A 24,865-nucleotide genomic window follows, 5' to 3' on the forward strand; every position below is an offset into this window, starting at 1 on the left:
TAAATATATTTCTTTCTGATGTACACATTCTTTCTTTAGACATGTTAATACATTCAGTCAAGGTGTTCAGTAAAATACTGGCCCAGAATCCTCAGTCCCTTTAAAGATTTATTATCTCTGTCCTAATTTTATTTCCCTGTTTCCTCTTCTTGGGGTTACCTCGATATTGTTCCACCATACCACCTCTATGTAGCTCAACAGTTTTCCAGAAATTTACCTACAGGGCGCCTGGGTGCCTCAGATGGTTAAGCATCTACCTTCGGCTCAGGTCATGATCTTGGGGTCCTGGGATGGAGCCCCCTGCTCAGCAGGGGGGTCTGCTTCTCCCTCTCTCTCTGCCCTCCCCCTTGTGCTCTCGCTCTGGCTCTGCCTCTCTCAAATGGATAAATAAAATCTTAAAAAAAGAAAAGAAAAGAAACATACCCACATTCAAGCTCACCTGCGCCATAAGGCAGAATCCAGTTCACTGAGCACTTCTACCATTGACAATTTCCATTAGACCAAAAAGAAGAAAAAAAAATCTGTGCCAATCTGATAAACAAAAATGGCACCTGGGCCAGAGGTTTTAAGAACTGCATACTAAAGCTTTTCTGCTAAAACCCTCCTTTAAGTCTTATAGTCTAAGAAAACATTTTCTTCCAAAGGGCTGACTTTGCTCAAAGCACTCAATTTTCTGCAAAGGAATGGCTGGAAAAATCTGTCATTCATTTCTGTGAAATCACACATCCAAAGTCTCAAATCAAGGTGTGCCATCTGCTTCAACCATTTTGCATATACATGAAAATCTTACAAAGTCATTCATCCACTCAACAAATATTTATTGATCATATCCTGTTTGCTAAGTACTATTCCAGGCCCTGGATATATTAGCAATGAACAAAAAGACAAAGATTCCTGATCTGGTATTTTAGTTCAATACATTAACTCTTCAGCTGTGCATTCAGTACTGTCCCTTCCTGTTCTAATATTTCCACCTCTGAAACCACGAGAGATCTAGAAAATAAAAGGTTTATCACCAAGCTGTTCTTAGGGCAATCCTTCATGCTGCAAGGATAGGGAAGGTTTTTCAGAAAGAGTCTGAGGTTGCACAGAGCCACGCCTGGCAAATGACATGGGTGACATAAATGGGCAGAACATTTGTCTAGCGCCATGCTAAAATAATGAGACGGACTTCTCCACTGGACTGGGGGGGGTCTCCTGAAGACTGGGACTCTTTACCTCTCATTTCCCAATTGCCCGAACAGTGCCTGGCATGCAGTGGGTGCTTAATTAACTTGGGGAAATAAATGAATCGACAAGTAAATGAGTGAATAGAGAGCCAGTCCCTCTCTATTCTCCTCTAGTCTCATGACTTTAAATACCATCTGGACAGAGAGAACTCCCGAGTGTGTATCTCCAGTCCGGAATCCACCTGAGAATGCTGGGCTCCAATGTCAAATTGTCTTTTCATCCTGCCTGGAGGTCTTAGCAGCATCTCTAACTTAGCAGGTCCAAAATCAAACTCCTGGTTCCTCCTCTACCCTACCCCCAAACGGTCCACCCACAGCCTGCCCCGACTCAGCCAGACCTCACCCTTCCAGTGCTCAGGGCAGAAATCTTGAGGTCACCCTTGAGTCTTTCTCCTACCGCCCTCCTCCTGTCCATCAGGATATCCTCAGGGCTCTCCCTTTACAGTCTGTATTTCCAGAATCTCTGTAATTCTCACTGTCTCTAGTGCTTTCACCTGGTTCAAGCTGCCATGGGATCTTGTCTGGATTATTTCACTGGTCTCCTGACTTGCCTTCTGCCCTCGCCCCCATCAGCCTTCTCCCCACAGGGGTCACACTGGTCTCTCAAACATAAGTCGGGTCGTGTAATGCCTCCAACAGCTGCCAAGTAAAATCCTCGCCTAATACGAGTACTCGGATGCGTACAGAGGAGGAAACTGAGGCACGGGGAGCAGGAAACGGTGACTGCACCAGGTCTACCTCAGCAGCCTTGTTCCTTCCTCCAAACCCCAGCCTCTCCCGTGCCAGTGAGCGCCGGACTGGAGCCGACTCGGGGAGCCGCCGCCGCCGTCCGGGCTGGGTGGGGGGCGGGGAGGGCGAGCCGCCACCGCCTACCCGGCAGCGTGCGGGGGAAGACGGTCCCAGCGGGACCGAATCGGCTCCGCAGTCGGCGCGCCGCGTTTCTTCCCGAGGTCGGCTCCAGTTACCTGGACGGGGGAAAGGCATGAAGTCTGGGAGGGGGCTGCAGGGGTGGCGGAGCTTCCTTCCCGGAGCGAGCGGAGACGACCCCGCGTCCCCAAGCGTCCGGAACCCGAAGCCCGGCCTCGGTTTCCGCCCGGCGGGTTCCTGCCGGCGCTCCCGGAAGCTGCGCCGGCTGCCCGCGTAACGGGCCGGGCGGGGGCGGCGGCGGCGGCGGCGGCGGCGACGCGGTTATGGACGTGGAGGAAGCGGTGAGCGAGCCGGGCGCCCTGCGGGCCCGACGGCGGGGCGGGAGGGAAGTGAGGCCGAGGGAAGAGGCTGGAGGACGCCGACTGGCTGTGGGGGCGGCCGCTGGCCGGAGGAGGGCGGGCGGAAGGCCGCGGGGCGGGGAAAGGGATGGGGCTGGCGGGCCGGGCGTGCGCGCGTTTTGGGGCGAGAGGCTGGAGTTTCTGGCTGGGTGAGGTTGTGGGTGAAGGGAGGGCGGGGCGTTAGTCCATGTGGGTGTGTTTCAGGAGGGGGATGGAGTTGTGGGTTTTATGGGGTGGCCACCCACGAGGCCCACCCCCCGTGGACCGGGCCACCCACAAGTTCCCTTTGATCCCGGGGTGGGCGTGGGAGGGCCGGGCTGGAACGGGCTGGCCTCTGAGTAAGTCCCCCCGCCCCGCCCCGCGTCTCTGCGGATCGTCGCCGCGGTCTGGGGAGGGATTCCAAATTCGGGTTTGACTCACTCCAGGTAGTGCTCCGGAGTCACGGCAGACTCTCCCGACTTGCTGAAATAAACTCGGCGTTCAGTTTTGACAGACGACACAAAATGCTGCATTCGTTGGCCGTATTGGGCAGTTAGATCAGCGATGAGGTCCACGACCGGAGAGTTCGGGACCAGTAGCTGAGTGCCCGTCTTTGTGCTCACGGAAGCAGTGCGGTGATGGAAGGCCTTGCTGGTGACAGATGTTCAGTAGATGTTTATCGAGTGAGGGATGACTGACGTCTGTACGTGCTGGGTTAATGACGTTAATAGTTACATCTCACCACTAACCTGCGTTTGCTGTAGTAGGTAGGGATCGTGTCTCTTTTGCTCACCACTGAATCCCCGGCACCCAGTTAAATGCCGAGTGCATACACGGGCGATTTTCCGTATATTGCTGAATGAATAAATTGAAACTTGGAACAACTCCAAAAAAAAGCTGGTTCTTTTGTGGTGTGTGTTTTTAGTGTCATTGCGAAAGTTCCAGATGGTATGCAATTTTTATTTTTAAGGTCTTTTCTTTACTTAAATCTCCTTCTCTTTTTTCCCTCAGGGCACTCCCCAGGAGTTTTATTAACTCATTCTTTTCTCCATTTTCCCCCTACCACCTTTTCTTCTTCTTTTTTTTTTTTTTCCTCCTCACAGCGTGTTTTAGAAACCTTTTTAATCGTTTAATTCCATTTCAGACTATTCAGAAGACTGAACTGTTTTTCTCTTTGTTTATAGTCTCTTTGGTACATTTTTAATTTTCTATGGCTTTTTTTTGTTTGTTTGTTTGTTTTTTATCTGTAGGGTAAAATTGCAGGGAGCCCTTTGTAGAACTGCAGGGTTTAGGTGCAGTGTATTGGATATGGTTTAATGGTAACAGCTTTCCTGTCCTCTCCTATAGAAAGAGTTCAAGGAAAGATGCACCCAGTGTGCTGCTGTCTCTTGGGGTCTCACTGATGAAGGCAAATATTATTGCACTTCCTGCCACAACGTTACAGAAGTAAGTGACATATCATTTATGAATCTGCTGAGGTTTTTAAAATTACGGTTTTAGCCTGATAGGTGGCATAGTTCCCAAATGAGAGGTTTTGTCACTCCTGCAGTGCCCAAATTCCAAGAATAAAAGTAGTCTTCCAGGTGCTTACATGTGAGCTGAGTAATGAGTAAATGAGATTTAGGATGGGTTTTTGAAACGATGTTGGGCCTTCTTTGTGAATAATTTCATGATTCAGACTGTGTAGTAACAGGGAAAATAATTAAAATTATACTTACAGGTGAGACAGTTTTTTTTTATTAATACTCATGTAAGAGTTTTTAATATATTGTGGTAGCTTAGAGGTTTGGAACTTGGAATGTTAGAAAGATTGAGGACTTTGGGAGTGTTGGAAATATGCTTCATTGTCATTTTATCTTTGTACAGTACCTTAGAGATTGCTGTTTTCGTATCCATTATTTCATTTTCTCCTCACAGCCACCTGTGAGATATACTGTTGTGCCTGTCCATCGATGGGGCAAGTAGGCCTCATTGAGCATGAGCATGAGCTTGCCAAAGTCACACAAGTATAAAGCGTTGAGCCAGGACATGAACCTGAGTCTTCCGACTACCATGGTCATTTTACTCCATCACACCTGCCTCTTACATTAGAGATTGTCACACTATCTTGCATGTAACCTTGGTAGATAAGGCCACCTTCACACTGGGAGTGCAGGGTCCTGTTCCAGTGACCACACATTCAGGGCAGTATAACCAAAATAATCGAGGGGTGTGGACAGTCTGCTACTGGACAGGCTGAACATGCCAGGAATCCTCTCTGGAAAAAGATTGGCTCCAGCTCTATAGAGCCCGGAAGGAACAAGTATTACATTAACCATATAGACTTAAGAAAGGCAAATTTGGGACAGAGGAAAGTAACTCTGTAGACTTCTGCTTTTGGTCAAGGTGGAGTAACAGGAACCAGATTTACCTTCCTACCTTAAACAACCAAAAACTTGAGCAAAATATATAAAACAACTAAAGAAAATTTTCCTTTGAGGAAAAGTGGCTCATTTACGTTGTTGGTCACACAGAGCTTTTCTTGAAACAATCATCGTTCTTCAGTATACAGCTGCAGTCCTTATGCCTGCTTCCCACTTAAGTCACACAGAATATTAAAAAAATGCTAGCTCAATGAAATTTTGTGGGTGGTGGGTATTTCAGTGTCTTGATGTGATGTTTCATACGGATGTGTAGGTGTGTGTAGATACACACATGCATGTGTACACATGACCTTGTACACTTTATTTTTAATTTTTATTATTTTTTTAAAGATTTTATTTATTTATTTGACAGAGAGAGACCCCAAGTAGGCAGAGAGACAGGCAGAGAGGGGGAAGCGGGCTCCCCGGTGAGCAGAGAGCCCAATGGGGGGCTGGATCCCAGGACCCTGAGATCATGACCTGAGCCGAAGGCAGGGGCTTAACCCACTGAGCCACCCAGGTGCCTCTATTTTTTATTTTTTTTTAAGATTTTATTTACTTGAGAGAGAGCACGCACACATGCGAGAGAGAAAGAGCGCCTGTGGGCTGCGGAGGGAGAGGCAGAAGCAGACTCCCCGCTGAGCAGGGAGCCTAATGCTGGATCCCAGGACCCTGGAACCATGACCTGAGCCGAAGACAGACGCTTAACTGACTGAGCCACCCAGGCGCCCCTATACTTTATTTATTATTTTAAGATTTATTTCTTTATTTTAGGGAGAGAAGGTGTGTAAGCATGAGTGGGGGATGGGGTGGAGGGAGAAAATCTCAAGCAGACTCCTCGCTGAGCCTGGAGCCTGACCTGTGGCTCCATCCCATGACCCTGAGATCATGACCTGAGCTGAAATCGAGAATCAGACCCTCAACCGACTGAGCCACCCAGACGCCCCACCATGGACACTGTAGACATGTGCAGTTTGGCCCTCTCTGCTGTGATGCAAGGGAGGCGCTAGCCGTGTTGCCCAGGGTTGGGTTGTCCTGTAGCAGCAGGGCAAACACACACAGCAGGGATGGCTGCGCCTAATTGGACTATTTGCCCTTCGCACGTGAAGTCAGCGTGCTATTTTTGTGGAAATTAAACTGCATTAACTAATTGCCTCTTTTATTTCTGTCTTTGATAATGTTCCTGTTTGCTTCTGATAAAATCTACTGCAGTCATTTTAACTTGAAAGATCCTAATACCACCACACTAACTAGTTCCACATTTGAAAGACAACCTATATAGAGTAACTGGTCAAGAATGTAGCATTCTTTCTTTTTCTTAAGATTTATTTTTTCATGTTAGAGAGAGAGAATGCGAGCAGGGACAGGGGCAAAGGGAGTGAATCTCCAGCAGACTCTGAGCTGGGCGCAGAGCACGATGTGGGGCTCAGTCTCACGACCCCGAGATCATGACCTGAGCTGAAACCAAGACTCCAACACTTAACCAACTATACCACCCAGGTGCCCCAAGGATGTAGCGTTCCTAAAGCTGGGCAGAATCTCTATATAGGCCAGGAACCTAACTCCGGGCCTTCCGTAGGAGAGGCAGAGCTATGATTGTACAACTCCAGTGGTTATTCTTGGCTTCATGGTACCCCAGGCATGTTCTTTGTATAGCACGTGATGTGATCTGTGCTGCCTGGAGTCGGGTGCTGTGTGCTGGCCATGTTGGTATCTAGTGGGTGGAGGATGGCCATTGAGACGTGGTTCTAGCTGTGAAGAGTAGAGCTCATGGTGCAGCTCTCTGGTTTTCTGTACCCTCAGTGCCCTCCAGGTCTTCCCTTGTTTGTAATTCTAGGCTGTGGGTACTTGCTGTAATCTGGAAAAAGGCCTTCTCAATAAGTAAAAGAATAAGAATGTTACGTTGGTGTATTTGAAACAGGAAAACCTTTTTCAGGTCTTAAATCTAGCCAATTTAGACAGTGGATGTTCTTGTAGATATTTCATAAAGGTGTAGGCTAGAATTGTGTGAGTTCAATAGGTTTTTATGACTATAACATTAGATTTATTGTAGAAAACTTAGAAATTAAGAAAATAAATAAAATGAAATAATTGCATATGCTTTCAGAACAATGTATATATCTGTGTAATATCTGCAGAAAATGTTCAATAACAGCTTGTTTTTAGGCTTTTAATAATGTTTATTGATACCTGAAGAAATCTGTCCATAAAAATAAAACTTACCTACTATTTAAAAAAAATTTTAGAAATTAATAAGATGAAAGCTAAAATCACCAGTAATCTTGGGGCACCTGGATGGCTCAGTCAGTTAAGCATCTGCCTTCAGCTCAGGTCATGAGCCCAGGGTCCTGGGATCGAGTACCGTATACAGCTCCCTGCTCAGCGGGGAGTCTCCTTGTCCCGCTCCCCCTGCTTGTGTTTTCTCTCTCTCTGTCAAATAAATGAAATCTTTAAAAAAAATAATAAAAATAAAATCACCAGTAATCTCAGTAGTCAACATTTTAATTGCTTCCTTTCGTTTTTTTCTATGTATGGAAGGGAAAGGGAATGTGAGTGAGCACTTTTGAATCTTCTTTTTTTAAAGATTTTATTTATTTATTTGACAGAGATCACAAGTAGACAGAGAGGCAGGCAGAGAGAGAGAGAGAGAGGGAAGCAGGCTCCCCGCTGAGCGGAGAGCCCGATGCGGGACTCGATCCCAGGACCCTGAGATCATGACCTGAGCCGAAGGCAGCGGCTTAACCCACTGAGCCACTCAGGCGCCCCTGAATCTTCTATCTTAATTAAATATTTTCCTGTGTTATTCTAAACATTTGTGTACAGTCTTATTGCCTATATAAATATCCCACAATATAACCATTCAGTAATTTAATTAATTATAGATCCAGCTTTAGATATTTAGTTTTTTCTAGCTTTTAGTTATTTCACTTTTCATTTAATCCAGATTTTAAGCCTTTTTATCCCTGCCTACTCTTTTTCTTCTTTTTTTTTTAAGATTTTATTTATTTGAGAGAGAGAGAGGCAGTGAGAGAGAGCATGAGAGGGGAGAAAGTCAGAGGGAGAAGTAGACTCTCCAAGGAGCAGTATCCCTGCCTACTCTTAATACATTGTACCTATCTTTGTAGGGTAACTGCTTTGGTATGTATTCTCTTGTGTCTTCTGTTTTCAGTGTGGCCAACCCAATCCATCAGAATGACTTCGAATGTGGTTTCTGTGACTAGAGGAAATACATTCCCCAAATCCTCTTGTTAAAGATGTTTCTTTTACTCTTAAAGAAGGCTGAAGATAAACTTTATTTCAATCTCTTAAGCTTAGAGAAATACACAAATCTTGCCTGTTTTTTAAAAATCTTCACCTCTCCTCCCTTATTAAGACTTAATTCCTTTATTCTGGTTGTGAGAGAGGCAGAATACTAGGTCCCAGCCCTTGAGAGCACTTGGAGTTGAAGACTGTGGGATGAATTATACTCACTATTTAGTCATTCTAAAGTTGTGTGGATTTGATTAAAAATAGAAAGTAGTACTTTTCATAATTTCAGAAATGAAAACTGTATTATTAAAAGACATAGAAAAGCAGGTTGAAATGAATCTGTATGTCGCATAGTCATTACTGGTATAATAAATACAGTTCTCTTAATTCCGGAGTGTGTTTGGATGGAGGAAAGAGGGAACAAATTTGATTTTAACATTAGGGTTCATTTGAAAAAATTAGTAAAGTGACTTAAAATAAAACTTCATTCATTTGCCAGACTTTCTTTAGTGTTTTACTGTGTTCCAGGTACTGTTTTGGTTAGTGAAAAATTTTGAATGAAAAAGCAATGTAAAGGTTAACCAAAATGTTACAGTGGATAGTTTTCCCAAAATGTTACTGTCCTTAATCCTGCCACTCACAGTTTGGTTCATTATACTTCCAGAGCATGCTTGGAAATATACTTAGATGCAAAACTACCTTTTTAATGGTCTGTCTGTCTCCTGCAGAGATCTAAGGAAGTCATAAACACTGGGGCTATTCCTAATACTAAAATACAAGCCATCAACCGGGGACTTAAAAGAAAAAGAAAACTTGGTAAGCCCTTTCTTCATATGTGTTTAGGGATGTGCAATGGAATTTTAAATAGATTCTTGAGAAGTTGCCAGATTCGTAAACAGGTCATCCAGGGTGGAATGAAAGTGGGTAATTGTGATGGTAAAATTGGAAGTAAGTGTCTTTAAGCATATCCTGTTTTCATCCTGCTTATGGTTGTGAGTTGCTTTTCAAGTGGAGCAACTATTATGCAAAAAATAATGGAGTGTATTCCCTCTTATCTGTTGGCACGTTTCTGTTCTTGTGATCTATTCGGAATATGCTTTTTCTGTGCTTTTAAAGAAAAATGCATACTTTCTGAAATGATTCAAGTATGGAATTGTCAGGTTAGGCAAGTTTAACGTGATGTTCAACTTTTAGAAACCCATTTCTCACACTCAATTTTGAACACACCCTTTTAAAATAGGAAAATTATTTTCCTTAAAATAATCTCAGCAGGGGTGTGCTCTGAAAGGTAATCTACTTCATTAATCCAGTGAGTACATATAATTAGTCATGATTGAGAATAATCGGAGGTAAAGTCTAACTGATGCTTTTTGTTTCTGTGACTACATAGAGCCAGATTCTCCAGTTTGAAAAAGGCTAATGATAGGGGGGATTCTTGTAGGTGAGGTAGCTTTAAGGATGCACACACATGAAATATAGATATATCAGTGTTTGTGAAATATCTCTATGAAATACATTGTTATTCTTAGATGAATAACAGACAGAAAGCCTCAATGCTAACTTTTGTTTCTGTTTAACCTTTAATAGTGACAATTTTTGTTAGGCTAGAAGCTGGTTACTTTTTAATTAAATTTTATTAGAGTAGAACTTTATTAATTTGGATGTGACTTAAGTAACTAAAATGTAGAGTTTCAACTTAAACTGCTGCAGGAAATTTAGGTGCTTCAAATTAGCTGTTATGTGCCTCCATTCAACTTCTTTGACCCAGCATAGTTTCCTCATCTGTAAAATGAGAATATTAATACCACTTGTTATGGAAAATAGAAACTCTGAATTCAGAGTATGCCTTACCCGTTGCAAGAGCAGTGCTCTGGAAGAAGAGTGCACACGGGCACAGTTTGGAGAGTTTTACTCAACTTCAGAAAGCGTCAGAAGTGGAGGCTTTCTCCTTCCCTCGTAAATGACCCAAGAAACTGAGGTAGTGAGCGGGGGGAGGAGTAGGAGCCCGTGCAGGGGAGGGGATCTTGGAGTCCCAGTGACAGACGTCATCGGCTAAGTGTAAAAGGTGCAGATTTGGTGTTGTTCAGAGAGTCGTCGTCTTTTTCCAGCAGGGAGGAGTAAAACATTAGGCTCTTAACAGATTCTAATATTTTCTTCACCTTGTAGTTCTCTTTAAACAAGTAGCTCTGGCTGTGGTGGTGGCACATTTCTTCACAGTCTCTTAGGGTTACTCTGAGGATTAAAGGAAATAACCTATTTAAAATACCTACTGTGTATCTGGGGCCCAGGCAGAGCGCAATTAGCGTTGGTCTCCTTGCTTCCGGTGTCTCCCTGTAGCCTAGAACGATTTCCGGAAAAGCAGAGTGCCGTTGAGTAGTTTACTTTCTCTGAGTGTTCTCACTGCCCTTTCCTACACTCCTGGACCATCACATCTGGGCTTTTGTTCATTCATTCTCCAAATACTCATTGTTCTCTTTCTTTGTGAGTTGGAAGAGAGGAGGGGAGAAACAGGCTGAGTATTGAGCGTTCTTTCCCTTAGGATTCTGCGGGGTCTTGTCCAGTACAAGACATTTCATTGTCCAGTACATACTATTAAAACTTACTTCACTTTTTAACTTGGTGACTATTCTTTTTTCTGCCGTTTGTGTTAATATTTCAGAAAAATTGTAGATAATTTGAAATATTTAAAATCTGAAAAATTATAAAAATGGGGTTTAGCTTCAGCATTTGTGTCCATATTTGCTGGATTGGAAACAGGAGAGTATAAGGATGGAAATCCTATTCAGGAATATAAAACACTTCGAGCTGTAATGTGTAAAACACAGTTGTAACTGCGGTAGCATGGAGTAAATAGGAGTACAAGTGTCTGAACCGTGTTATCTGTCGTCTAGAGAAAGGCTGGGATTGGTATGTGTGTGAAGGTTTTCAGCAGATACTTTACCAACAAGCAGAAGCCTTAAAGACCCTTGGAGTAGGCCCCGAATTAAAGGTAAGTCCATCGTGTCTGGATGCAGCCTTACGTTTTGTTTGAAGAGCAGTAAGTTTGGAGTGAAACCAAGGAGAAAAGTAGGATTATCAGTAATGATACTAGGACTCCTAGAGGAACCATCTTTTCTGATGTTTTTGCTTTCCTCCTTCTATTAGATCAATAATTCTCAGAGTGTGTTCTATAGGGTATTAATAAGCAAAGAACTAAAAGAAAATAAAAAAGGTTTTAATCTTCAGCTATTTAGGAACAATTAAGTTAAATAAAGTAAAACAAATAACTTTGCGGACGTTTTGGTGTCTTTTATGTGTTAATGTGCTTTTAAGTTGTGAATACTGATACGACATGCAAGGGGATGTCGTATCAGTATTCACAACTTGAGAACAAAGTCCTTTAGTGTGGGATATACGGGCGTAGCATTGATCAGGATTTTGAGTTCCAGAATGTGCTTTGGGGAGTGATAGATTAGGTCAGTGGTTCTCAATCTTGAATGTGTACCAGAATCACCTAAACACAAGTTACGTATCCTCATTCTAGAGTTTCTGATTCAGTAGGTCATTTCTAACAAGTTCCCAGGTGACGCTGATGCTGCCGGTCCAGGGACCACACTTGGACTTGGCTGCCCCTCCAGAGTACCCGGTATCCCTGCTGTGTGTGAACTTCATGTTTCTTCATCTGGTTGAAGCCATTTCAGAAATTCTTTAGAAAGCCAGTTGGTTCTTGTTACTCACTTTGTACCCATTATTGGAAACTGGGTGTGAAGAGAGCTAGCCGAGTTGAAGGGAGGGTTTTACGCATATTTGGAATGAGTAAACATGAAATGATAGGACAGTGTGCTCATAAGTGACATTAAGGGCAAAAAGAGAAGGTAGAAAGATCAACGTGTATTGAAGTCACCAAGGAAGGATTTGTAAAGGAGCCTTTGTTGTTCAAACCAGTGTTTGGGGCAAGCCAGCAAGAATGCCTTCTAGAAAGATGCATGGTCTAGGAGGACTCTGGGCCTACCCTGAGAAGTATTATAGGATTTAAAAATACAAAAAACATGAGTGGGGCACCTGGGTAACTCAGTTGGTTAAAAATTCAAAAATGTGAGAGACCAGATGGCACCCACAGGGGTGATCTGGGGGTTTGTGAAATCTGGGGGTTTCTTTCAAGTCATCCTATGTTACAAATGCTTTGTAATTTATAGTTTCATATAGTTATACCAACCAACTACAGTAGGGTTTACTCCTATATGGTTTTCTACCCACTTCATCAGGGTTAATCCTGGAAACAGTTCTGTCTGAAATTAGCCAATGAACATAACTGTTCAGACCTGACTATTTAAATGACACAGGAATGGCATTATGCTAAGAACACAGGCTCTGGAGTCAAAACTGATTCCAGAGCCTACTAATGGATTTTCTATTTCCTGGGTGGGTCATTTTGGCCAATTTACGCAGTTTCTTCAGTGGTAGAATGGAGATGGTAGCTATCTTGCAGTGTTGTGTTTGAACTAATGGATACCTCATACCTAGTGGGTGACGAATAAATAGGAAATGTGTTTTGTTATCTTACTTTACTTCCACTTGGACCCAGTAGCAGCTTTGCCTCGAATGAGAAGTGTGGTCATATAGGAGTTCCTTCCTTTCTCTCATTCTTTATATACTAAACTTTTACAAAAGGAAGGGATTCAACTAGGTGATCTTTTTGGAATTAGGCTCTTCTTTAAAAATCTGTGATTATGAAGAACTTATTCGGTGTTTCCCATATACCTGATTTTGCGATAAAAATCCTTTTTAAGAAACGTGAGTAGAAAGGTAAGACATTTAGATGGAGGGCAGTGTACGAAGTGTAAGTGGTCTGGATGGACCAGTGTGCTTGTCACCATCACTACTCATTTCCCTTCTACCTTAGGATGAAGTTTTGCATAACTTTTGGAAGCGCTACCTGCAGAAGAGCAAGCAGGCGTATTGTAAGAACCCGGTGTGCACCAGGGGAAGGAAAGCTCCGGTAAGTCACGAGTGAGAAGCGGGATGAAGAGCCATTTCTGGTGGACACAGAGATGAAGACCGGTCCAGTCTCATCTGGATTTGTGATGCTTGTCAGAGAATTGTCAGGGAAGAGGTTTCTCTTGTAGTCCAGAAGGAAAGGGTCACTGATCTAGACACTGGAATTAATTTTGACTTCTTATTTGACTAGTTGAAACAAATTTGTAGTTAACTTCTAAATAGAAGCTTAAGGACTTTCCATTAATTGTAGTACTAAAAAAATTTTTTTTTGCATGTTTCTCCTTTTGTTTGGAATACCCACCCACTTACCCGGTATTTCATGACGCAGCTCAGTTATCTCTGCTCAGCAGGCTTTATGTGAAGAAAAATAAGTCTGGATGCCTCACCACCCGCTCCCACCGCCCCCGGAGCATTTACGTTATTAGTTTGCTTTTAACTGCATTACGGGTGTGCCGTGGGACATTTCATTGGGGGTACGGGAAGATTCCGCCTCTGAGAAAGGCACGTTTGATAAACTGTGCTATGTTGGATGTGTGGTACTTACTCTCCAGGGCTGAGAAGAGATTCCGAATCTATTTGACATGTGTTTCTTAAGAGCTTGGAGACTTGGCCCAGTGGATCCTTGTTTGGTTGGAGCTGCCGGGGTTTCACATGCAGAGCTGAGTTATCCGGGCCTGAGAAATCCGGGTCTGAGTGAAAGGAATAGGGCTTAAGAAGGAGAAGTGTAGAGCAGCGGAGCCGTGGGAGAGAGAATGATGGAAGGGGCACTGACCTAAGCAATTCGTGTAGGAAACTTCCTTTTTGCACCTGGGACCGTGCATTTAAATAAACTCGAGAGGAATAACTTGAACAGACAATTCTACAGTGACGAAGTTATGAAATACCATCCTCTCTTGATGCAGGGGGCGGGTGCTGCTCAAGGAAACAAAAGATGCCATGTGGGTCTTAGGTGACACTTCGAAAGAGAAAAAAGAAAAGAAAGAGCCATCCAGGCTGTTAAGAATCTGATCTTGGGGCACCTGGGCAGCTCAGTCAGTTAAGCATCTGCCTTCTGCTCAGGTCATGAGCTCAACATCCTGGGACCGAGGCCCAGGTCAGGCTCCCCGCTCAGCGGGGAGTCTGCTTCTCTCTCTGCCATTCCCCCCATTTGTGTATGTGTGTGCGCACGCACATGTGCGCGTGCTCGCTCTCTCTGTCAGATAAATAAATCTTTCTTGAAAATTTTTATCTCTTTTTTTTATGAAGTATGGGTCATCTATTTTATTAGTGTTCTCCACTGGGATTAAAATCAGAATCCAGGGGCACCTGGGTGGCTCAGTGGGTTAAGCTGCTACCTTCTTCTCGGGTCATTATATCAGGGTCCCAAGATCGAGCCCTGAATCGGGCTCTCTGCTTAGCAGGGAGCCTGCTTCCTCCTCTCTCTCCGCCTGCCTCTCTGCTACTTGTGATCTCTGTCAAATAAAAAAATAAAAATCTTAAAAAAAAATCAAAATCCTAGAGAACAGGCAGCACCTCTTCGACCTCTGCTGCAACAACTTCTAGATAGACACGTCTCCAGTTAGCAATAATCGCGCCTCGGATAAACCTCATTGGCTACGATACTGCCACTGCGCAAAGCTAGATAGACACGTCTCCAAAGGAAAGGGAAAGAAAGGCAAAAATGAACTGTTAGGACTTCAGCAAGATAAAAAGCTTTTGCACAGTCGACAAAACCAAAAGACAGCTGACAGGATGGGAGAAGAGTTTTGGAATCGTCTTATCAGATAAAGGGCTAGTATCCAAAATCTGTAAAGAACTTACCAAACTCAACACCGAAAGAAAATAATCCAATTGAGAAGTGGACAGAAGACACGAGCTTTCTGCAAAGAAGACATACAGTTGACCGACAAACACCTGAAAAAAATGCTCAACATCACGCCATCAGGGAAACACAAATCAAAATCGCAGAGAGATACCACCTCACACCAGCCAGAATGGCTAAAATCAGTAAGTCAAGAAATAACAGATGCTGGCGAGGATGCGGAGAAAGGGGAACCCTCTTACACTGTTGGTGAGAAAGCAAGCTGGTGCAGCCACTCTGGAAAACAGTATGGACGTCCCTCAAAAAGTTGAAAATAGGGCGCCTGGGTGGCTCAGTGGGTTAGGCCGCTGCCTTCGGCTCAGGTCATGATCTCGGGGTCCTGGGATCGAGTCCCGCATCGGGCTCTCTGCTCGGCGGCGAGCCTGCTTCCCTCCCTCTCTCTCTGCCTGCCTCTCTGTCTACTTGTGATCTCTCTCTGTCAAATAAATGGGTAAAATCTTTAAAAAAAAAAAAAAAAGTTGAAAATAGAGCTACCCTACCACCCAGCAATCGCACTACTAAGGATTTACTGCAAAGATAAGAATGTAGTGATCCGAAGGGACACCTGCACCCTAATGTTTATAGCCTCAGAGTGTCCACAATAGCCAAACTATGGAAAGAGCCCAGATGTCCATCAACAGATGAATGGATAAAGAAGATGTGGTTTATATATACAATGGAATATTATGCAGCCATCAAAAAACGAAATCTTGCCATTTTTAACGAAGTGAGTGGAACTAGTTATCATATGATCTCATACATGGAATTTAAGAAACAATAGGATTGTAGGGGAAGAGAGGCAAAAATAAAACAAGATGAAATCAGAGAGGGAGACAAGCCATTATAGATTCTTAATCTTAGGAAACAAACTGAGGGTTGCTGAAGGGGAGGGGGTGGGCAGGTGGATGGGGTAACTGGGTGATGGACATTAAGGAGGGCACATGATATAATGAGCACTGGGTATTATATAAGACTGATGAACCACTGACCTCTACCTCTGAAACTACTAATATGCTATATGTTAATTAATTGAATTTAAATTATAAAAGGATTAAAAAAAAGCTTAGTCTTCTCAAATATTCAGTAATTCCTGCATGCTTTGAATGTGACTGAACCAAGAATAATAAGAGGTCTGCATCTGAATCCTGGCTCCAGTGCGTGATCTTGGGTGATCTTGGGTGAGATAAACTACTTAAAACTCCCAGAAAAAATGAACAAGTGATTATTAAAGATCAGGGTAGGATAAGGGAGATGGAAAATGGGGTGGCAGGAAAGAGTGTTATTTGTGGTGTGATCAGGGAATCTTAAGTGGGAGTGAGCCATGGGGATATCTTGGGGAAGAAATACAGAATTTCAGGTCTCCCCCAAACCTACTGAATTAGAATCTGCTTTTTAACACAGTTCCTAGGTGGTTTCTGTGCACACTAAAGTTTGAGAAGCCCTCCTCCAGATAAGACGTGGTGGTGGCTGGGATAAGATGGTAGCAATGGAAGTGATAAGGGCTATAGGATTCTAGATAAACTTAGGGTAGGGTCATCAGAATTTCCTGATTGGTTGGACATAGGGTGTAAGAGAAAGAGAGGAGTCATCAAGGATGACTTAAGTTTGGGGTCTCATACATCAGGTGGAACGGGAAGAGCTATAGTTTGGTTTTGGACATGTTTTAAGTTTGAGACAGCTGCTGGACATCTGAGAGGAAATTCCAAGTACTTTGATTTCCAGGTCTTCAGTTCGGGAGAGAGGACTATGTTAGAGATAAAAATTTGGATGTTGTTAATGTACATTAGAATTTATCAAATCTCAAATGCCATTGTTTGGAAGATGCTCCGTTATTTTAAATATCCCCAAGAATGAAAATCACGCTGCACATCAAACTGTGACATGCCATTGGTAATAAGATAGACCCTGATGTCAGGGACACTAATATATGGGGGAGAGGCAGGGCATTTTAGAGTCGCAAACAACATAGTAGGTGGTGTTTAAAATCAAAAGACCAGATGACGTCACTGAGGAGTGAAGATAGAGAAGGGGACCAAGGACTGAGCTCTGGGTTCCTCTGGGATGAAGATGCCTGGGATAAAAGCAGACCGTGCAAGGAAGTCGGAGGAGCAACTGGTAAATTAGGAGGAAGCCTGGAGACTGAGAGGGCGTTCTGGAATCCAAGGAGAAAAGTGTTTCAAGAAGAGAGAAGGGATTAACCTTGAAACGCGCTGCCTGGTCGGGAAGGAGAAGGCTAAAAATGGATGAGCAGAGCAGCGCAGTGGCAAGTGTGATTAGAATGAGGCTTAAGATCGAATGGGAAGAGAGAAATTGGGGACGGCGAATCTGGATAACTCTTCCAAGGCATTTTGCTGCGGAGAAGTACAGAGAGATGATATGGTAGCTGGAGTCGAGGAAAGTTTTTTTTCTTTTAAGTGGGATACATGATAGCATATTTGTGTACTGATAGAAATAATACGAGAGAAGAAATTCTCAATGGGGAGAGGGAAAATAGAAATGAGGGATAAGCTTTGAGTAGAAAGGGTGGGATTGGCTGCCCAGAGGGGGAAACTGGCTTTTTTTTTTTTTTTTAAGATTTTATTTATTTATTAGAGCACATGAGTGGTGGGGAGGGGCAGTGGGAGAGGGAGACACGGGCTCTCAACTGAGCAGGGAGCCCAATGTGGGGCTTGATCCCAAGATCCTGGGATCATGACCTGAGCCAAAGGCAGATGCTTAACCAACCGAGCCACCCAGGTGCCCCGAAACGGGCTTTTTAGATGGCAGCTTGGATAGTACACCAGAAGAATCAGACAGAGAGTAGATTATGTGGTCAGGTTCCTGGCAGCTGGTTGCTTGCCTAAGCTTGTGGACATTTTCTCCTACAGTTGCTTCAGATTTCTCAAAGATGACACAAGTATCTCATCCCTGATTTTTTTTTTTTTAAATTTATTCTCTTGTGAGTTTCCTTAACATGAATCTTACCTCCTCTTGATAAGATTGAGTTTCCCGGTCTGCATGGCTGATAATGTGGCTTTTTAACTGTGATCAGTTTCCCCAAGGTTATGTCAGCTAACGAGGCCTTTAGGTAGCCAGCCAGCCGACCTTTCTTAGGAACACTGTGACCACCATTTCAACAATACACGTGTGAAAAATTAAACAATGGTATCAGTGTATTTGTCAGTTAAATGTTATAAATAGTAAAGTACCACAGGAGTTCAGGGAATCGAGAAGTCATTGAAGAATTGGTTGGAAAGACAGCATGACAGTAAATAACGAATTGGAGAAAAAGAGAAGAAAGGATAGTCCAGGCAGGAGAAATGGAAGTAGCAAAGATACAAAGTGAAAATTCCCAGGTAGGCTCAGTGAAGAGAAGCCAGCATTGTGCCGGAGTCATTATTGATGTTTTTATTGGTGTGGCTACTAGGGCTACAAGAGAGATGTTAGTTAGAGGGAGAAGGAAGCCTGCTGTGTCTGTTGGCAGCCTGTTACCTTGCTCACCCGTGTCTGTAGACGTTTTCCGGGAGCAGCCTGGAAAGCCAGGAGCACAGTATAGAGGTAAAAGTCTTTTAGTCTTAGGAACATGGCAGATGTTCCCTAGGGTAGTTTATTTTATGGTGTTTCAGATGGGCGGGACTTGGTAGCTCGTGGAAATGAATTGCGTTTTAAATTCCAATGTAATAATTTTATGTGTGTTATTTTGCAAATAGGTATTAGAAGATAACCCGAGTCATTCAGACTGGGATAGTGAGCCTGACCTGCTGAGTGACTTTAGCTGCCCTTCTTTTGTTGAAAGTGGACCAGACCCTCAGCTTGATGGTCACACTCAGAAGGCTTTCCCCATCAGCAGAGTGTCACAATCAGGTAAAAATGAGAATCAGGCTATCTAGAATTTTAAAGCTGGTAATGCACCTTAAAAATAGTTCAGTCCAATCTTTTCATATTCTCGGGAAAGGAACTCGGCCTGGCAAGAAAGAATGATTTGCTAAATCATTTGGCTAAAAGATAGGTAAACTAAATGAAATCTTAGTGCAGTTTTTAAAAAGGTACATTGTTTCCACGTGAGTATTTTTGTGTAATTTTTAAAGGAACTTAAATAATACGTGAATCCAGAGAGAAGGAACTAGCGGGACTAAGATCGTATATGTGTGGGCTCAGAATTTTCAAAGAAAAGTTGCAATAGAAAGATGACAGATCTTAGTCATACGGTGAGATAGGTAAGAGTCAGACGGTATGTCCAATTTTTAAGCATAGACTAAAGCAAAACTTAACCATATTGTGTGTATGTGTGTGAGTTTTACTTTCTGATTTAACTCCATAATCTAAAATAGATAAGGAGTATATTTAAGGTAACAGATATAGACCTTCTCAGGGCATTTATTCATGATTTTCACTGTTTCCACACTACATTTCTTTTTTTTTTTTTTAAAAAAAAAACATGATGGAAAACACCTCAGAGAACAGACCAGACTCTTACTACAGATTACTAGAATCTTGATGCATGCTGACGGGGTTCTTTGGGAAATAGCTTCCAAACTGTCTGGTGTTAGGGATTGTGGAAATCTGGGTTGTGTGGTTATGTAACATTTTCAGCAAAACATTTTTTTTGTATGGACTGCTGCTTTGCAGGCCTCTTGGCCTCTAAAGTAAAAATTCCTTTTGTCAGTATATCCGCATTACTTGTTGGACTGCACAGTGACACAGATATCAGGTAAGTTACTTTCTGTGTCCAGAGAAGTCAAGGACGTCGGATCACACAATAATTGGGCAGCGGCGAATCTTGAGTTTCTGGCTCCATGCTTTCAGGCCGGCCCGAGCTCACGCTGTCCCAGACAACTAGGACTCTCAAAGCATCCAAGCCTTTTAGAGCATCTTGACTATTTACCCGTGTTAAGTTTTTGTTTGTGTGTTTGATTTTTAGTAAATGAGGATCCTTAGACTTTATTTTATTTTGTACATTTAGAGTAACTATGAATGTAACCCTTATTTCAAAAATCTAAAATACAGATAGTTACAAAGGAAAATCACCAGTTACTGTGTCATCCAAAAATAACCATGTTGCCGTGGTAGATCATTCCAGAAAGTTTTCTATTCACATATATAAAGAGAAAAAAGGAGTTTTATTATTTTTTTACAAAAATGTTTGCTATTTCTTCATTCTTAACATTTTTTTTTTTTAAAGATTTTATTTATTTATTTGACAGAGAGAGATCACAAGTAGGGAGAGAGGCAGGCAGAGAAAGGAGGAGGAAGCAGGCTCCCTGCCAAGCAGAGAGCCCGATGCGGGGCTCGATCCCAGGACCCTGGGATCATGACCTGAGTGAAAGGCAGAGGCTTTAACCCACTGAGCCACCCAGGCGCCCCTCTTAACATTTTTAAATCAAAATCCTCCATGCATGTAATTAAAAAATGTTATAAAGCTTGTTATGAAAAGATGATGGTCCCTTGTTCACCTAAATGTGCCATTCCTAAGGGGCGTTCCTTTTCACTCTTCTGCGGCTCCCGTGGCTCTGGAGCACACGCTTGTGGTATGCATCTTGATTGCTGCTTTTGGACAGGAGCTATTGAATTCCCAGGATGAAAGATGAAGTCTTGGCTCTTTCACACAATCCTCACTGCCCCTCTCCCCATGTAGTCACCGGCACACAATTGTGCTTTTTTTTTTTTTTTTTCTTTTAAGATTTTTAAAAAGTTTATTTGACAGAGAGAGATCAGAAGTAGGCAGAGAAAAAGGCCGGGGGGTGGGGAGGGGGGAAGCAGGCTCCCCGCTGAGCAGAGAGCCTGATGTGGGGCTTGATTCCAGGACCCTGAGACCATGACCTGAGCTAAAGGCAGAGGCTTAACCCACTGAGCCCCCCAGGCGCCCTTATGATTACATTTTCTGTATATATTTTTGTTTTCCCAGAGTCGATAATTACCTTGTTACTTATTTCGTTTTCTATTTATTTTATTACCAGTCTATAATTTATTACTCTTGTGTCTCCATATTTCCTCCCAGTTCTGGAAATCTCCCAAATTCTGAGATATTCTACCAGTTTCATATTCTGGAAGAAATCTTTGTGGAACTTCTGACCTACTCTAATCTACAATGATACATCGCTAGACCTATGACCCGGCTATCTTTGGGATCTCTTTACCAACATCCTGAAGATTCTCTTACCGCTCTTTTGTTAAATTCCTTATTTCCTTGACTGTATCATCTTTTCCTGGTTTACTCCCTTGTTTTCGTGGTACATCTTTTCTTATTTTACTGAGGATGTTAATATGATATTGATAATATTTCCCCTTGACTTGAATCTTTTCTTCTCTGCTTTTTGTATTAGAGAGTTTCTTCAAATGTTTATGAGCCCAATATGGCTGGTCTTCTTAAGAATGGAGACTGAAAATTGAGTGGAAGCCTTATACCCGCAGTGAGTTTGGTCAGTTGTGCTGTGCGTGATCTAGCTGGACTGTTTTCTTAGCAGGCCTCCAGCATTATCATCTTTAAATCTTTTCCCCCTGAGCTGGTAGGATTTTCAAGAGAAATCTCTTTGAGTCATCTGTTTGCAGGGTGTAATGCTGGCTGTTCTAGGAACCAGGTGGGTAGAAGGCCTGAGGGGGGGAGTGTGGGGCTTGGGGGCTGTCTTGGTACTCAGTATGTACACCTCACTTAATCTTCCTGTTTTCAGTAATGTACCCTTTTCTCAACTGTGTGTATGATTGACATGCCCTATTCCAAGAGACCTTTTGTTTCACCCTCTCTAGAGGAGAAATTCCCAGTTGTGTTCCCAGATTGGCGGGGGCGAGGGTGGGGGAGGCAAGCATTTGTTGCACGAAGTTGGGGCAGGAGTCTGAGCCTCTGACTGCTTCCCAGTCAACTCTCGGGCAATCTTTCTGGTGTTAGACCTACTTTCACCCAATTTCCAGGGTTTAACCAATTCTGGAGCTTTCTTTAGACATCCCCAGAGGAAAGTTACATTGGCTTATGGTTTTCCCTTCTGCTGGCTTTGAATCCAGCTTTCTCTACACTGCTAAAGCAATAATTACCTGTACATAGGCTTTCCAGCTTTTAAAATTTTATTGCTGTTGTCTTCCTTCTCCATGTTATTTGTTCTTGAGTTTATGTCTATTTTTAAAAAATTCCTCTATAATCGTTGTAGTGAGACAGAGCAGAAGCTACTATGTGTTTTCAATCTGCCATCTTCACTGAAAGCCGCCATACATTGGAGAGCCTCTTTCTCTCATTTTATGTGTGTGTGTATATATATTTCTATGTATATGTATATATACACATATGTATACATGGAAGCCTTTATATATATAGATTTTTAAACATAATACTTTATTGAAATCTGCGTCTTTATAAATTCTTTTAAAACAGTCGTCCTCAAACTTTAACATTCCTCAGAATCTCCCAGAGGCCTTGTTAGAGCATAGATTGGTAGGCTCAATAATTTGCAGCTCTAATAAGTTCTCAGGTGATGCTAATGCACCTGGTCTAGGGACTGTACTTTGAGAACCACCGACTTAAGCACTGAGTGAATTGGTATATAGTTTTCCGTTGTGTAGTTACTTATTTAAATTTCTACTCCTGTCGGTTTGGTCGTTTTAAATTTGTTTCATATTATAAACGGTACTGCCACAACATGCCTTGACCTTGAATCTTTGCATGTTATATTTATTTATTTATTTTAAAGATTTTATTTTATTTGTTTGTCAGAGAGGGAGAGAGAGAAACCAAAAGCAGGGAGAGAGGCAGAGGAAGAAGTAGACTGCCCGCCGAGCAGGGAGCCCAAGGCGGGACTCAATCCCAGCACCCCAGGATCATGACCTGAACCCAAGGCAGATGCTTAGCCTACTGAGCCACCCAGGCTCCCTCTTTGCACGTTTAAAAATCTTTTCACTCTGGTGAGGGGCGCCTGGGTGGCTCAGTGGGTTAAAGCTTCTGCCTTCGGCTCAGGTCATGATCCCAGGATCCTGGGATCGAGTCCCACATCGGGCTCTCTGCTCGGCGGGGAGCCTGCTTCCTCCTCTCTCTGCCTGCCTCTCTGCCTACTTGTGATCTCCGTCTGTCAAATAAATAAATAAAATCTTTAAAAAAAAAAAAATCTTTTCACTCTGGTGAAAATCTTGAACTGCTGGCCTCTTTGTCACCAAATATTTATTGGATTCCTCCTTCGTGCTAGAGCCTGCGTGGGGCCCTGGGGACACAGTGATGAGCAAGGTTGTCTGCCTTCAGGGTGCTTAGATTGTTGTAGGAGGAGCTGGACAGTAAGTGCACACATTTATTTAAAAGTTCAGTTATTGATAAATGCTATGAAGAAAGGATTTATAGGACTTGGAAAGGGGGATTTTGAGAAATAGTTTAGAGAGATTTGTCCAAGAAATCGTGGAGTCTCTTGGGGTCATTCTTAGTCCTGCTTTCTACTTATCCTGCTTCTGGCTTTAAATACCAGCTACATACTGATGACTCAGAAATTTCTGTCTCCAGATTCTCTTGTGAACTACAGACATTTTTTTTTTTTTGAACTACAGATTTTTATATTCAATTATCTACTTACCATATCCATTTGTACAGTTAATAGGATCTTACACTTAACACGTGCAATTCTAAAACCTTGATGTCTTTCGTCAGCCCTGCTCTTTTGCCATCTCCCTTGTCTCAGTAAATGGCATTTTCATTCTCCTGGTTGCTAAGGCCCAAACTGTCAGGATCACACTTGTCTTCCTTTTCTCTCATACTTCACGTTCAGTCCACTGGCAAATTCTGCTGACCCTGGCTTCAGAATACGTCCAGATTCCAACCACTTCTCCCCGCCTGCACTGCCACCACTCAGTCCAAGTGCTTGTCATCCCTGTCCTAGGTGAAAGGACACAGTGTCCTGTGTCCACTCTTGCCCTCCTATAGCTCCATTCTTCCTACAGCAACTAGAGAGAGCTTTTTAAAAGTACAAATGAAATCAGGTTGTTCCTCTGTTTAAAACTCTCCAGAAACTTCTTACAATATGCAGAATAAAATCCGAAGTACAGAACGTGACCTACAAAGTCCCATGTAATATGGTTTCTTTCTCGCTTTTATTCATTTGTATTTATTTTTGAGAGAGAGAGGGACAGAAGGAGAGAGAGAACTTAAGCAGACTCCATACCCTGCACAGAGCCCCACATGGGGCTCGATCTCACCACCCTGAGATCGTGACCTGAGCTGAAATCAGGAGTCAGATGCTTAACCAACCAGCCACTCAGGCGCCCTCTTACTTTCTTTCTTGTATCATTTCCTACCACTTTCCCTTTACCCATGATGCTCTCACCACACTGGCTTTCTTGCTGTTCTTCTTTTTTTTTTTAATCCCCTGAAGATTTTAGTTATTCAGAGAGTGTGTGAGTGGGGACAGGGACAGAGGGAGAGGGAGAGAGAATGTCAAGCAGACTCCACGTCGAGCTCGCGGCCTGATGCAGGCTGGATCCCTTGACCCTGAGACCATGACCTGAGCTGAAACCGAGAGTCAGATGCTCCACCGACTGAGCCACCCAGGCGCCGCCTCTCCCCCAATCCCCGCTCTCGCTGTTCCTTTAAGTTCACTCCTGCTGATGAACTCAGTGTTCTTCCTGAGAACTCTCAGGAGTTATTCTGAGTTCAGTCAGGTCTCTGCTTAGATGCTATCTTCCCCAAGAGGCTTCACTGACCACCCATATAAAGTCGCACCTGTCTCTTCTCTTCCCATCACTTTGTGTGTCCCTACATGGCTATTTTTCCTGTGTGGCACTTACCACTGTCTGTCAGTTGTGATTTTTTTTTCTGTTTAGTGACCATCTCCCATTACTAGAATGTAAGTTGGAAGGGATGTGAGACACTTCCCTGTCGTTTCCCCAGACCTAGAATGGTGGCACAACAATGAGATGAGTGAGGGGCACCTGGGTGGCTCAGAGGGTTAAGCCTCTGCCTTCGGCTCAGGTCATGATCTCAGG

At 43.2% G+C, this 24,865-nt stretch overlaps 1 protein-coding gene and 1 pseudogene across 3 annotated transcripts in view; one reads left to right on the forward strand and one right to left on the reverse strand.

The window, feature by feature from the left end:
• The first annotated feature begins 406 nt into the window (after positions 1-406).
• The window catches only part of TAF1B (TATA-box binding protein associated factor, RNA polymerase I subunit B), a 73,364-nt gene continuing 48,905 nt past the window's right edge, over positions 407-24,865 (forward strand). For 2 of the 3 annotated variants that reach the window (XM_045979145.1, XM_045979146.1), the window contains exons 1-6: positions 407-2,437; positions 3,821-3,919; positions 8,853-8,940; positions 11,016-11,113; positions 13,007-13,102; positions 18,631-18,784. In XM_045979145.1, the coding sequence (XP_045835101.1) occupies positions 2,420-2,437; positions 3,821-3,919; positions 8,853-8,940; positions 11,016-11,113; positions 13,007-13,102; positions 18,631-18,784 (553 nt within the window). In that variant the 5' untranslated portion in view covers positions 407-2,419. The remainder of the gene's footprint in view (positions 2,438-3,820; positions 3,920-8,852; positions 8,941-11,015; positions 11,114-13,006; positions 13,103-18,630; positions 18,785-24,865) is intronic. The other variant, XM_045979147.1, reaches the window with a different exon arrangement.
• LOC123926224 lies at positions 14,547-14,720 on the reverse strand (annotated as a pseudogene).

Source organism: Meles meles, chromosome 15 (assembly GCF_922984935.1).
Source record: "Meles meles chromosome 15, mMelMel3.1 paternal haplotype, whole genome shotgun sequence".
In the NCBI taxonomy this organism is placed as follows: Eukaryota; Metazoa; Chordata; class Mammalia; order Carnivora; family Mustelidae; genus Meles; species Meles meles.